This window comes from Leptidea sinapis, chromosome 4, assembly GCF_905404315.1.
Source record: "Leptidea sinapis chromosome 4, ilLepSina1.1, whole genome shotgun sequence".
In the NCBI taxonomy this organism is placed as follows: domain Eukaryota; kingdom Metazoa; phylum Arthropoda; class Insecta; order Lepidoptera; family Pieridae; genus Leptidea; species Leptidea sinapis.
In genome coordinates, this window is record NC_066268.1 from 14150635 (window position 1) to 14166520 (window position 15886).

Consider the following 15886-nt stretch of genomic DNA (forward strand, 5'->3'; position numbering starts at 1 on the left):
GATCATATATATTAGAAACAATGGAAGGGATTTCTAACATAAAAGTCAAAGAATGTTCCGTACTATATGATTTTACTTTTATAGATTTTTCCAACTCATGAATTTTATTTAAACTTATATCTGCTACTGGCAAAAACTTTTGTTTTTTATGAATTATTGAAATTTCATTTAAAAGGTTATATGGACTTATAATACTAGGGTGCATTACTCCTAATTGTGCAAACGTCATTCTTCTAAAATTTCTAATCAATCTAAAATAATTTGTTAGCTAAAATCTATTTCTACGTAAGGGAGGTCATCCCTGACCAACAAGTTTATTTTCACCAGGTCTGGTCTGGCATCTTCTGGGTTTGAGGAAAATGCTGGTACTCCTCTTCAGGTTCCTGTACCACATGATATGGGTACTCACCTTCGTTGTAGTTGCTTTATATTCATTGCCATATAATACTGGTTGACCTTGAGTATAGAAAACGTTCTGAGCAGCATACTGGGGCGTTGCGTCCCTAAAAAATTCCTTGGTGGAATATTCCGCTGTTGCGAAACTCTAGTGGCATCCTTTTGCTTAAAATGGGAAGTAGGTGACCCGTTATAAAAAGGTTTACTATGAGCGAGCCTAGCCTCTTCTTGCCTTGCTGCCATAACTGCTGACTCTAATGCTAACGCTTTACTTATTCTAACTACTAACGAAACATTGATGTCTAATTGATTGGTATATTGCTCTATAACCATTTCCTCATAGGACGAACGGTCACCGTGTTTACCGACCGAGTACAGAGTATCTAACAACTCACGGAGTCGTTTGCCAAATGTCTCTACATCTTCGTATTTATTCCTACGGGTCCGCGTGAGCTCCTGCATCACCTGGATTTCATTGCGCGGTTCTCCTAAACGTCTGATTAGAGCGTTTTTAATGGAGTCCCGCGTTATTAACGACTCTTCGTAGGCTATAGAATCAATAGCGACACCTCCTAACTTACTTTTTAATAAACATATAAATACCGGGTGAACCCGGGAGGGTTCACTTAAAAGTTGTATAATATTCTCTACTTCTCTAATATAAAAGTTTAATAACTTTGGGTTCCCATCATACCGTGGTAATAAATCTGCAAGGAATTTAAAATCCTTATCACATTCATTGAAAGACATTGCGTTTCGGATTACACTATTGTTCTTATACTAGGTAATTATCACCTAGTTACCTTTCTTCTTACTAAGTAAGTATAACCCGTTATTTAGCGATATTAGCTGTACGCAACGTTCTTTAACTTTATATTAAAATATATATAATACTAGGACAGTAGATATAGCAGGATACTTGAATAGCGAGAGTACTCATCAAATCAGCATCTGCATCTGCTGTCGAGTCTTGCCCAGCGCGTGAATTCCCAATGTTCCGGGTCTTCGTGCGCGTTGATGATGATGTCCCAACGACCGACGAGGTTCTTTGATTCTTGCGGTTTAGCGGCTCGAAAACCACAGTTACTTTACACTCGGAAGATTCTATACCGCCGTTAAAAAGAAGCTACCGCGAGACTACTTGACTGCGCCAGTTATGTATCGGGCGTCGGGAATTAAGTTTTTTAAAAGCACTTTATTTAACAATTTAATGTTACTCACAGGTAAATTGGAACAAGACTGATTAAACAATATTATAACTAAACTAAAGAAATCTATAAGACAATGGGTGCTCGATCAGCACTACGTCGGGGTACGGGGTGGCAACGTATGCAGGTTTAGCCGTGTTGGGCCTGCGTAACTATCTGTAGTGTTTTTTTTATGGAATAGGAGGACAAACGAGCGTACGGGTCACCTGTTGTTAAGTGATCACTGCCGCCCACAATCACTCGCAAAACCAGAGGAATCACAGGAGCGTTGCCGGCCTTTAAGGAAGGTGTACGCGCTTTTTTTGAAGCTACCCATGTCGTATCATCCCGGAAACACCGCGCAAGGAAGTTCATTCCACAGCTTTGTAGTACGTGGAAGAAAGCTCTTTGAAAACCGCACTGTGGAGGACCGCCACACATCTAGATGGTGGGGATGATTCCTAACTTGTTTCGTATCGTGCGACACTTTTGTTTTTGATAAAAAAATGTTTGACACTTTTTTATCCATTGTCGATATTTTATTTTAAATTATTATGCAATTTATTTTTATTTATTTCATTTTTATGGTATCTATATTTTTGATTAATTAGTTTAATACCTTTGAAATGCATTTTATTATATTATATTGTGGTTATGATGTGCAAAAAATATTTAAAGCCTAAAAATTAGGGTTAACTAACTTCTGCTAATATGAATTCTGTTATAATTTCAGATTCAGGACCCTCGCCTACGATTTTATTGCAACATCTGAAAAACAAATACCAAAGACTGTCTCAACTGAAACTACAACGCAAAACAAAACTATTAATAAAATATCAATTATGTTATTTGTTTTTTTCTTTGAGATAACTAAAACGTATCCCTTAGTTTAAACTACATAGTTAGACTTTGCTTAGGTCAATATTAAAATTAACAAAAGAGAACCTTAAATATAGACATTATTTATATTAATTTTGTATATATAAATTAGTAAATTATCGATAAAAATTATGTATTGGTTCCAACCCTATATATTTATTATATTGGCAGCTCTGATATTATGTCATTAGTTGATTATGTTGGTATCAAGATTTAGTGCAATACAATACAAGCGACATTTCTCATTATTTTGTATGGCACTTGAACGTAGTGTTTAAATTCTGTTTGAGTATAGGTACCTATAGGCTAAGATTATACTACATATTCTATTTGTTACATATTCTTTGGCGCCATCTGAAAAACTATTCTGTTTAACTAACAATTATGTGTCTACAATTACTACAATGACTAGGGTTGGAATCAATACATAATTTTTATCGATAATTAACTAATAACATATATAAATTAATATAAATAACGTCTAATTTTAAGGTTCTCTTTTGTTTATTTTAATATTGACCTAAGCAAAGTCTAACTAGTTTAAAGTAAGGGATACGTTTTAGTTATCTCAAAGAAAAAACAATTAACATAATTAATATTTTATTAATAGTTTTGTTTTGCGTTGTAGTTTTGGTTTAGACAGTGTTTGGTATTCGTTTTTCGGATGTTGCAATAAAGTCGTAGGCGAGGGTCCGGAATCTGAAATTATAACAGAATACATATTAGCAGAAGCTCGTTAACCCTAATTTTTAGGCTTTAAATATTTTTCGCACATCATAACTATAATATAATAAAAAGTATTTCTAAGGTAATAAACTTATTAATCAAAAATATAGATACTATAAAAATGAAATAAATAAAAATAAATTTAATAATAATTTTAAATAAATTATCGACAATCAATAAAAAAGTGTCAAACACTACAGATAGATAATAATATTATAATTTTTATTCTAGATGAATTAAATCAATACTTCACCACTTTTAATCAATTTAAGCATTCTTTATTAGCTTATTATTTGTGCATCAGTGCTTTCCTTTCTTTATCGAAAAAGAATTTAGCCATGAAAATTCTCTTACTCCCATCTGACCAGCCAGATTTTAAACCACATATTTTATACATTTTTAATTACATGGTATAGCTTAGAAAGTCTTACGAATTTATTATATTAGTAATTAAGCACATTACCCTGAATAATACACGAATAAAGGAAAAGAAAACGAAAATTAGTAACAAAAATTGTTAACATTCACTTTTATTTTGAATTAATTATATGTCACATGACACTCAAACCAAAACAAACAAAAGAGTCGAATATATTATGTTAGAGCGAGACAGCATTTTTTGCCATTATTTTTAGCGCAATACCATACATATTCGAGTTTATTAGAGAGTTGCGCCAGGCGCCACTCTATCTACGAGTACAATAAGGGTGGCGCGAACGCGATTCTTCGATTTTTTCGAACGCCGATCGCCATCCCTACGTTGAACGGTCTAACGTATTCTGTCAACCGTCAACTGATAATTGTCAAATGATTTTGGCAATTGTAAATAATTGTAATGGAATGGAACCGTGTATGCATAACCTCTAAAAGTAATGTGATTTTTATTCATTTACATTAATAATTAAAATTGCTTCAAGTGAACAGAGTCATTAGAACACAGGATTTTGGAAGATGGCTTCTACATCTTTAACAGAACAACTAAGAAAGTTAGCGGCTCCACAGACTTCCATCTATAAAGATGATAAGAAACGAGCTTCATTGCTATTTGATCCTAAAGAAGCGGCCCTAAAAGACCGTGATACATTTTATGATATAGGCCTCAGCGGTCTTAAAGAGCTCATAGCATTGTATGAAGGTTTCAGAGTTTATGAGGATTCATTATTCAGCATATCCTCCAAGGATTTCGAAAGAGGCGTTCAATCAAAGGAGGCCAACAAAAATTTAGATCAGACAATAGAAAAATTTCTTATGCAGCTATCACCTTACTTCGTTCTCCAATCGTCACATAAAGCATTAGAGTGGTTGGTGAATAGATATCATATCCATGAGTACAATCAAGATGCTATTATGGCTCTCATTCTACCATATCATGAAACTAAAATTTTTGTCCGATTTGTGCAGTTGCTGGAAATAAAATCTACAGGTGTTAAGTGGAATTGGCTTGAGCCCATGCAAAACCATGGAGTTACTTTGACAAAACAGGGTCTACACAGCCAATGTATTTCGAATACAGCTACACTACAATTTATTGCTAAAACAACTATTAAATATGTACATTTTTATGGTGATAGAGCATCACAACTTAATACTGTCTTTGCCTTCTTTTGTTCAACAGCAATTGGCACTATTAATTCATTTAAAGGTGTTTCAGAAGCGATATTAAATGCTTTACTGCCAACATTGATTAGTGCATTGGAATCAAATGTGTTAGATTTCAGGCTCTCTGCATATGTGATATTTGGTTATTTAGTGACGAAAGCAGTTCTTAAAAAAAAAACCGTAAATGAAATTGTTGATAAACTATTTACATCAGAGTTTGGTCTTACTGAAGATGCAATTTTGCTCATAAATTTGACATATACAAATCAGAAACACATGACTAAAATGTCAGAGTGCATTGTCAACAATATATCAGTTGACACAATGCATACATTTTGCAGTCATTTAAAGAAATTAGTTGAAAAGAAGATCAATATTCATCAATTAATTATGGCTTTTTTGTCTGGAGTTTTACCCCTTATACAGGAGGGCACTGAAGAGTTCATGAGGTATTCTAAGCTTCCAGAAATACTCGTAGATGATGTGGATCTTAAAAACCAACAACCAGAGAAGATAATTTCGTAAGTCACAACCAATTATTTATATTTTAACTCTTAATTCACTTAGGTACAGGATTCTAGTAGAGAGTTTTTTTTTGGCCCTGTTACAAGTGGTCTGGATAGGATACGACTGGTGAAAGAGTTGGATGTTAAATTTATATTGTCAATATTATGTCATTAATTATAATATGAAAGCAAATATTTCTTCCATTTTCTTTTGAATTAGTTTTCCCCTGGTCAGTAGCCTTTCTAACAGTGACATTTATAAATCATATTATAATAAAAAAATGTTGTGATATAATTTTCCCTTCTGTAATATGAAGGCTAGAAACTATGATTCAACCATAATTTAATTCATAAGAAGTATTGTATCGTTGTTATATTAAATTAACACTGAAAAAACATATTAATTGTAATGAAACTTTTTTTTTAGCTGTGTGCTCAATGCATGTGTTGCTGGAAAAAATGATATTCCTGATGAAGATGGCAGTGATATTGAAATAGTTGATGAAAATGATAATTTGCAAAGAAACATCTTACATTGGTTTTCAATGTTTTTAAAGAAAATTGAAAGCAATTACCCAAATGCTTTTGACAAAATTATTAAATCAGAAATGAGTTCCAAGAGTGAGAATACATCGAAAAGACGGGCTCATCTCTCAAAAGTATTAGGTTTCAATCCGGCCATAGCACACAAAATGGGGGGTTCTTATCTTTTCGAAAATTTGAATAACATAAACCCTGATGTTCGTGTAGAAGCTGTAAATTATATTGCTAAAAAGTTCAATTCTCTTAATCTTAAGAGCACATCATTTGTTAAAGAATCAGTCATTAATAGACTTCATGATGATGAACCTAATGTGGTAATGGCTACATTATCTATTTCTAACGAGAATTTAAATGAATTGCTCAATGAAACTGAACTATCAGATGTTTTCACTTACATCATTTCCAAGAAGTCTAAAGATTGGTATCCAGTTATTAAAAAAGCAATAATGAAACTTTGTTCTTTGGAAGGTCTACCAGTAAACCATAAGACTGTATTGACCTTAGCCCCCTACCTCTTTCCTGATGACAAAGAGGCTGCAATATTGGCATGGCAAATAATTTACTCTGCATGGGGTGTTAAATTGGGTTTAAAAAGTATATTGAAATGCAAAGAATCAGATTCAGATAACTCAGAGGTTCTAAAGTATATCATGTTCAAAGCACTATTCACAGATAAATTGTTAAGTTTTGACTCTATACTTGAAATAGAACAAGTCAAGAAAGAAAATACACTTGATATATGTTTATTTTTGCTTCTTAAAACATGTTCTATAGAAAAACTTGCAGTTGAGGATATCATAGAGATTCTTAATTTATTTTTATCTGCTGTTAAAACTAAAACTATAATCAACTCTAAAGGCAATGAATTTAGTTCACAGACAATTTCTGAGTTCCTGAAAGCTGCAAAAGATGATGAAATAGTTTTCCAGGTTCTAGAATATATCTTTGGAAGAATTACTGAATGTGTTAAACCAGGATATGTTACTAGGCCTTGGTGTAATGTTTGTGAAAAGCCAGGCTCTATCTTCGTCAGAATGCTATTTGAAATTTTCATCACTGGTTGTGCAATCCGTGGGTATAGTGAAAATTATGCCAAATTACTACAAAAGCTTTTAAACCAGTTGTTCACAGATGTAAAAGAAAAATTTAACTTCATAGCTAACATTGCCTTTGGACATATTTTGTATGCACATGATCCTAAAGTTATAATTGGACCTGAACTACAGTTAAGAGCACTAAAGTTATTAAAGAATTTTGTTGGTGTTAATAGCAATAACCAGTGGATTTTCGATTCTGATGTGTTTATTTTAACTGTTCTATTTAATTTAAACCATCCAATTGCTGTGATTCGGGAAGCTACATTTGAGCTAATAGATGATGTCCTAAATATCAATACAGATACTAAGATAATATACATTAAGCTTTTACAGGAACTGATAGATCATCGTGAAGAAATTTTATTAGATCATGAACAGATACAGCAAATAATAAAAAAAGTGTTGACTAAACATGATATAGGTGGTAAAATATTTAAGAAGAATTGTATGCTTAGACTTACAGGCATACTAGTAGATGCCTCTTCTACACCAGCTTTTATAAAATCAGCACTTGTTGAGTTACTTTCCAAAATCAACAATTCAACCGTATTCTACCACATTTTACTCTCACTAAGACCCCTTTGTGATACTTTTAAACAAAATGAATTAAATTCTAAATTTACGTTTGATATATATACTTCAAAATTATTTATAAATGTTATTAACCAGTTAAATGAAATTACTGTTTCTGTTATCAGTAAAGATGAAATATGGCATATACTAGAAGTGGCTTTAAAAGAGTACAAAGAATGTATTTTAGAAGAGAGTTTATCATACACAAGTCCATGTGTCCATGTTATGAAACAAATCAATGAAGATGTTTTCAAAAAAGTACCTGATGAAAAGTGTAAAGATTTGATTTGTTTAATAACAGCAGCTGGTACTTTCAGTAATAACCCTACTGTGTCAAGTGTGGCAACGAAAACAATGAAAAAGATTCAAATTAAATTTGATGATTTCAAATCAATACTGGAGAAAATGTTGAATGTCCGTGATCCAGCAGAAAATTTGCTTAAGAAAAAGAAAACCACTGCTTCAATGTTGACTTACCAAGTGGTAGAAACTGATGAATGGCGGTTAGGAGTTACTTTACTTGAATACATACAAAATAAAAAGAAAATGAGTGTAGACACCAGTTTTGTCTCACTACTATTTCGATTGCTTTATAAGTGCTTGAGGTTCGAAGAGCAGTCACATGTGGAATATGCAAAGCAACTCATTTTATCGTCATTTTGGTATTACCTAAGTAAAAATATGGACAATAATGATGAGATCAAAGCTATAAAAAGTGTGTTTGAGGTAGAATTGATTGTGCAGTGTATCAGAGGGACTCAAAATCCACAAACTCACCACCATGCATTACTTGTCCTTTGTCAATGTGCTTCTATACTACCTGAACAAGTCCTCAATCACATTATGGAAATCTTCACATTCATGGGCTCTTCTGTATTGCGCCACGATGACGCGTACAGCTTCCAAATTATTACAAAAATTATAGAGAGAATTATACCAATTTTAGTCTACCTGGACAAGAATGTTGAGGATTGCACAGATAAAGAACTTTTACAATTGCAAAAGCGTGTCGTTCCAGTGTTCCGAATTTTTGCTGATGTTGTTTTGCACGTTCCAGAACACCGAAGAATACCTCTTTACAAAAAACTTATTGAAACATTGGGACCTAATAAATTTTTGTGGGTATTCATTGCACTTCTACTTGAGACTCATATAACCCATTTTAATGACGATAAGAACAAGAACAAGCAACCTCAAAAAACATTGGCAGACAAAGAATCGCCGATGAATCGCTTGGATTTCGGTCTAAGCATTACATTAGAGTTCCCACCTGAAGTTGCAATGGAAAATTTCATCAAGCTCATTGTATACATGAAGTCTTTACCGGTACAAAAGGATGATAATGCCATGGAGAAACAAGCAGACCCAAGTGATATATTTAGTGTTAACAGCCATTCTGCGATTCAACTTCGTCATTATAAATACGTTATAATTACATTTTTAAACACGGCATTGGCATCTTCTCTTTTTATTCACCACAATAGCCAAGCAAAGGATATTTCAACAATGGAAAATCACTACAAGAGTTTCATTATAAATATCCTCACTTATATCCAAAGCATAACTAAAATAAGCGATGATAAAACAGCCAAATACTGGAGGGTTATGCTACATCACAGCTATGACTTATTGGATCACGTTAACAACTTATTGTCACCACCAATGTTCGTGTCTGTAGTTAGAGGATTGCTAAAACATACATTACAAACAGTCCGCAGAAAGGCGATGGAATTACTAAACCTAAAGATTCAGTGTAGTCCCGAAATGTTTGACGATGTTGACAGAGACTTATTGTTTTCTTTGTGTCCACCGCTGGTTGAAATTGTTCAAAGTATAGAAGATAAGAGGGACGATGTTGCTGAAAATACAGTGCAGGAATTAGAACTTAACCAACAAACTGCATTACTTTCCTTGAAACTTCTTACGCGTTTATTGGGATCAGAAAATCCAAAAGCCTTCTTACCAGTTTTGGAGGTAGTCACACATCATACATGTAACCCAAATATATCACCGAATGTAATGGCGTCAATTGTCCTTTGTTTGGCTGAGTTGTGTGGCATTTTAAAAGTGCATGCATTAGTATGCCTACGTAAATACATGCCAGCTCTCATCAAGGTTTTAAAGAAACAAAGAAAAGCCGACACTCCAGAGCTCGTTCTTCTAAGCACAGTCACGGCTATTTCGAAAATAGTCGAATGTTTGCCACTGTATCTAAGTCCGTATTTAGAGAAAATTATCTACGAGTATGCGATTTTGTTAGCTAAGTGGCAATCATACGATCAAGACTGCAATAAAGTGTCTGCATTAGTAACCAAACTGATAAACATTAAAAAGAAAATAGCAAGCTCGATTCCGCCAAGGATTTTGATACCCGTTGCAAACGAAACCCACAAACTGGTAATTAGTAAGGGGAAGTATGAGGCAGTCGCTCCGATCATGTCTATATTAGCAGATTGCTTCGCTAACATTACCACAGCCGACTTTACGGCTCTCCAAAAAGACTTAACATCATTCTTTTTATCAGCTTTGCAGTTACGTTGCGATGCTGACGATCATAACGTTGATCACAATGTTATTGATAAAACTGAGGATAGTGTTGTTAACGCTCTAGTATCTCTAGTACTCAAGTTATCAGAGACAAGCTTTAGGCCATTCTACTTCAAGATCTACGACTGGGCGATAAGGACTAATGTCGAAGGGAGGAAAGATAGAACTATAACTTTTTATAGGTGAGTTTTCAGTTTAAATATTTGTATATGTGTTTTATTTAACATCATATATTAGTAATCTTGCATTGGCAAGACGGCTGTAGACCATGAAAAAAAAACGAATTGTAGCCCTAAAACTGGTGGTCTTAGCCCTCTATACTGTGAGATATACGGAGGTACTTTTGCACAAAAGAAGAAGAAAAATAGTATTTAACAACTACAAAAATAGTATTGGTGTGAATGACAATCATAATATTAATGTTTATGTTACTTGGTTTGAGTTTTTGTGCCATGGGAAGATATACGAAATTTGATGTATTAAGGAATTGTTTGTTTGACCTCTACTATGTACCACTGGACTGGCGAGTGTTGTTAAAGTGCTTTTGTGCCTGTTTGATATTCGCTATTTTGGCACTGTTGGCCATGTAGCGAGTGTCGGCGATACTAAAACTACTAATGACAACCTCAGCAAACATCGATAGATGTTGGGAAACTATTTACAAAAAAAAAATGTGTACTTTATTACGTTGATTCTTGAAGTATAAATAACAAGGAAACAAACGTAATTAATTCAAAATGCAAAAATACTTCAGAGTACTGTAGGTACGCTTTTGTCGCAGCCATTTGTAATTTGTTCTCTGGACGCTCTCGAGTGGCGCTTCAAATAGGCACAAAAAATTTGCTGTCAAACATATGGAACAGCCTGTCCAGTGGTATATGTACAGGTCAGTGCGTACAATAAACAGCTAGACATACAGACACGCTCAAAAATTGTATGAAGCAAAACTCTGCCTACGCGTCTATTAGGCAGAGTTTTCGTTCAGTTGTATTTGGAGCGCTTTGAATACAACGCCACGCAATGACAAAGTGTTCAGTGAAAAACTGCCCATAAACAGCATATCCAAACATAAAAAGGATGAAGTGTCGTCCTTCGCAGCCATTTATATTATACGTCAAAATTAGTTCTCTGGACGCTCGCGAGTGGCGCTTGCAATAGGCACAAAAAAATTGCTGTCAAATATATGGAACTGCCTGTCCAGTGGTATTTATATAGGTCAGTGTTTGTAATGGATTGTTATGATACTAATAATGTATTGCAGGTTGAGTAGTGCCATTGCTGAAAAACTGAAAGGCCTCTTCGTACTGTTCGCGGGACATTTTATTAAAAACGCCGCGGATTTATTGGACGCGTGCAACAACAGTAAAACTGAAGAGTTCTACTTTGACTCCGAAGACAAATGTATTACACTCGTGAAATTTATAATAAAAACATTGCACAATCTGTTTTTGTATGATAGCCAGCAGTTTTTGAATAAGGATAGATTCGAGACACTTATGCAGCCCGTGGTTGATCAGTTGGAGAATACGATAGGTGGGATTCCAAGTCTTAAGGAGAGGGCTACAGAGTTGATAATACCGTGTATATCACAGTTCGCTGTAGCTACGGCTGATGACTCATTATGGAAGCTCTTGAATTACCAAGTACTTTTGAAGACGAGGCACAATGACGCTGAAATTAGGTATGTATTTTTTTAATACTAGTCTTTAGATTTATACTAGTGAACACCTTGTGCGTGAGTTGGCCGCGTATTAAACAATATTATTGTACGTTCTCTCATTATAGTGTTGTGTAATAGTTATTTATCTACACCCATGCTTTAAATCCTCTATTAAAGATTCTGAAACAGTTAGCTTAGCAGGTGATAGAACCGGTGGAATCTGCTATATTTCTTGGCATAACTCTAGATTCCAAATTACAATGGGGCCCCCATATTAAAGGATTGGCGAACAGACTTAGTTCTGCAGCATACGCGGTTAAAAAGATTAGACAATTAACTGACATAGATACGGCGCGACTAGTATACTTTAGTTATTTCCATAGTATTATGTCCTATGGTATATTGCTATGGGGCAACGCTGCCGATATTAATACAATATTTGTGCTGCAGAAGAGGGCTATTCGCGCTATTTATAACCTAGGTCCTAGAGAATCATTAAGAGCATAATTCAAAGAAATTAACACCTTGACTGTTGCTTCTCAATATATTCTTGATAATGTAATGTATGTTCATAGGCACATAAGTGAATTTGCCAGAAACTGTCATAACCATAATGTTAACACCAGGAACAGACATAAACTGATGATACCTACTACTCGGCTAAGTCGAGTTAGTAAGTCTTTTGTGGGGCGATGTATAACATAAATGACTTTCTTAATGATTACCACAGATTGGGAATGGAGCGACCGCCCATAATAAGTTTAATTGTACAATGTTACTTTTTTTTTAAACGCTTTTTTACATTTTAAACGCTGCAAAAGAACATTAATATTCGAGTGAATTTTAATTATTGCACTATAGAAAATGTACATTAATACTAAAATAAATAATTGTTTCATTAATACTTAGTTTATTTGTATATAATCAGTAATTAATGATATTAGGTTACTACTAGGACTGGTGTTTTAATGTTAGCAGTAAGCTTACTGTTTCAGAATCTTTTAGAGGATTCATATTCTGGGTGTAGATAAAGTCTTGTATAATGCTTATGCTATCTTGCATAATAGTTATTTATGCAACTGTTGTGTAATAAGGGGTATTAAAACACGAATGTGGATTTACACACGAGGCAAAGCCGAGTGTGATAATAGTATCAAATGAGTGTTTTAATACCTTATTATCAACAGTTGCATACAAGAATTTATCTACATCCACAATATGAATCCTCTATAAAATATTCTAAAACAGTTAGCTTACTGCTAACATTAAAAAAGCCAGTCCTAGTAACCATTACATCGTCCATAGGATTGTTGTAATCTTGTACTGAATTTCATTACAACACTCGCTTGGGTGACGTAATGGTTATTAGGACATTGGGTGTTTTAATGTTGGCAATAAGCTAACTATTTTAGAATCTTTAATAGAGGATTTAAAGCATGGGTGTAGATAAAAAAAAATACTTTATAATAAAATGATAGCAATACCTTGTATTTTTTTATGCAAGAAAAGGACAAACAGGCGTACGGATTACCTTATGTTTAGAGACCACGGCCAAATGCTAAATTCTCCCCCAACACCAGAGAAATAACAGGATTAGTGGAGGCATCTCAGAAAGCTATACGTTCCTTTTCTAAATTTCTGGAAACATCGTGCAAGGAAGCTCATTCCATAGTTTGCTTGTGCTTGGAAGAGATTTCCTTGAAAACCACACTTTACAGGAACGCCAGACATCCAGGTGGTGGGGATGATATCCGACTTTGTGACATATCTCTTTCTTTATGTGTGTGTGTGGTCCGATGGTAGGATTTGACAGCAGGAATAAAGTCAAACATCTCTTCGGAACACTCGTCGTAATAAATGCGGTCGAAGACACACAGTGAAGCTTCATCTCTAGGCAAAGCCAAGAGATCTAGCCGTTCATAGAGAACTGGATGTCGGATAATTTGAGCAGCAAACCTCAATGTAAGGGACATTCCCTCAAGGTATCTTGTACACTTTGGTAAAAAGGCATAAGGCATAAGGTATTTATTTTTTCAAAATTTATTCCTTTAGAATTCTTTTTGTTGTCATTTCTAATAACTACTAGATACTACTACCGCTTCGGAAACAAATGGCGCTCTGAGAGAGAAGAAGCGGCGCAAGAAACTCTCCCAGCATTAATTTTTTTGCGCTCTTTTCAATAAAAATATACAATATTGTACAGTCATTTCTATCGCTATAAAATAATCACAATCTTGTCCCAGTCTGTCCAATCATTTAGATATTCAGCAGTGGAGTAATAGGATTTACGACAGAGCCATTTTTTTATAAAACATTTAAATTTATTTATAGATAATGCGTGAACAATGGCTGGGACTTTATTATAGAAGTGTATACATTTACCTTTAAAGCTATTATGTATCTTATGAAGCCTACTAGAATTAGTTACAGGCAATCCCCATTTTCTAGTGTTATAATAATCAAAATCACTATTAAGAGCAAAAAAGGTATCTTGGATTTATTAGGAATAATTAAAACTGCTATAATTTATAGGTTGACCGCTCTGAACTGCTTAGTGACTATGGCAACACAGTTAGGGAGCAACTGGCTACCTCTGTTGGCTGAGAGTGTACCGTTCTTGGCTGAACTATTAGAAGATGGCGATCAGAAGATTGAGACAGCTACGAAGAATGCAATAAGAACTCTTGAACAAATACTCGGGGAACCTCTCGAAAAATACTTTTAAGGATAAATAAAATCATACAACTTTACGGTTTTTTTATAATGTAGACCAGGTGTGTAACGTAACTCCTGTCCTGGTTGTCAAGCTCTCACGCGTGCCGATTCTTTTGTTTATTTTATCATCATCTTTTCAGCCGGAAGAAGTCCACTGCTGGAAAAAGGCCTCCCCTAAAGATTGTCACGACGATCGATCATTCGCTGCCCTCATCCAAGCTTTTCCGGCGATCTTGACCAAATCATCAGTCTATTTTGGTCCTACCGACACTACGTCTTCCGGTACATGGTCGCCATTCTAGGATATTACTGCGCCAATGGCCATCTGTCCGTCGAACTATGTGCCCTACCCACTGCCACTTCAGTTTCTCAATCAACTGGGCTGTCGGTGACTTTGGTTCCACGGATCTGATCTCAATTCTGATTCGATCTCGCAGTGAAACTTCGAGCATAGCCTTCTCCATTGTCCTCTGAGCGACCATGAGCTTCCTAATAAGGCCCATAGTTAGCGTTCGTTTTGTTTATTTGATCGGAGTAAAAGTCCTCGCAATCATGGAAAAGCATAAAAAAGTTCAATATAAACATAACCATCGTAACTATTACACCTAGGAGAAACCTTAGTAGGTTCAGTTAGAAGTTAGTAGTACCTACATTCTGTCAACCTGCTATTTATAAGGTAGTTTTGATCTTGTTCGATAGGTCATTGAATTTTGTCACAGTTGCTAATTAGGGTGAAAATTGGGCCCTGACTACCTAATAAGAAAGTACGAGTAGATCGTAAAGTGCGTAAACTAATTAACAATGTGTTACGAATCAAAGGCAGTACAAATGAACGAACGATTTAAAATTAATAATTTATTTAACTATATTTAAACAAATAATTTATTAAAATTCACTAATTTTCCTCTTTGTTCTGTTCTTTTACCTCTTACATCGAGGTGAAATCGACTAAGTATATATTAGAAGGGGCAAACGGCTCACCGAATGGAAACTGAGCAGCCCATAACCAGCTGCAATGCCACATCTTAGATGATTTTAATATGACTTCGACGTCGAAAGAAAACTGGAGAAAGTGTCTATGGCAAGGAGTATTTTACAATGGCTGTATTAAACACAAAATGAACAATTAGTTCGTAAGATGCTGCATCCAGTATATAAATCGTGTTTAAATAATGCGAATTAAAATTAATAAAGAATAAACTGTAAAAATATAAATTATCGTATATTTGATTCGCATTACGTCCGAATCCGATCCGTACCCGTGAAAACACGGAACGAAGTAGTCGTAGAACTATTTCTATGGTAGTTTACGCACTAGGTCCGGCCTCGGTCAACCATTAGAAATGGTTCTACGAAATACACTGAACCGTTTTTCACTGGTGAAAGCGCTCTTAGAGCTTGAATTCATTGTCTGTGTAAGGAGGCTTCTTAAACATGATGGTGGTCGTGATTACTGTC

The 15886-nt window shown here is 34.7% G+C and overlaps 1 protein-coding gene across 1 annotated transcript; it reads left to right on the forward strand.

The window, feature by feature from the left end:
• Positions 1–4029: 4029 nt before the first annotated feature.
• Positions 4030–14463, forward strand: LOC126979870 (HEAT repeat-containing protein 1). Its single transcript, XM_050829417.1, has 4 exons — positions 4030–5308; positions 5721–10235; positions 11315–11734; positions 14246–14463. Exons 1-4 carry the CDS (start codon positions 4140–4142, stop codon positions 14436–14438), a joined length of 6297 nt encoding a protein of 2098 aa, XP_050685374.1. The 5' UTR covers positions 4030–4139; the 3' UTR covers positions 14439–14463.
• Positions 14464–15886: the final 1423 nt, after the last annotated feature.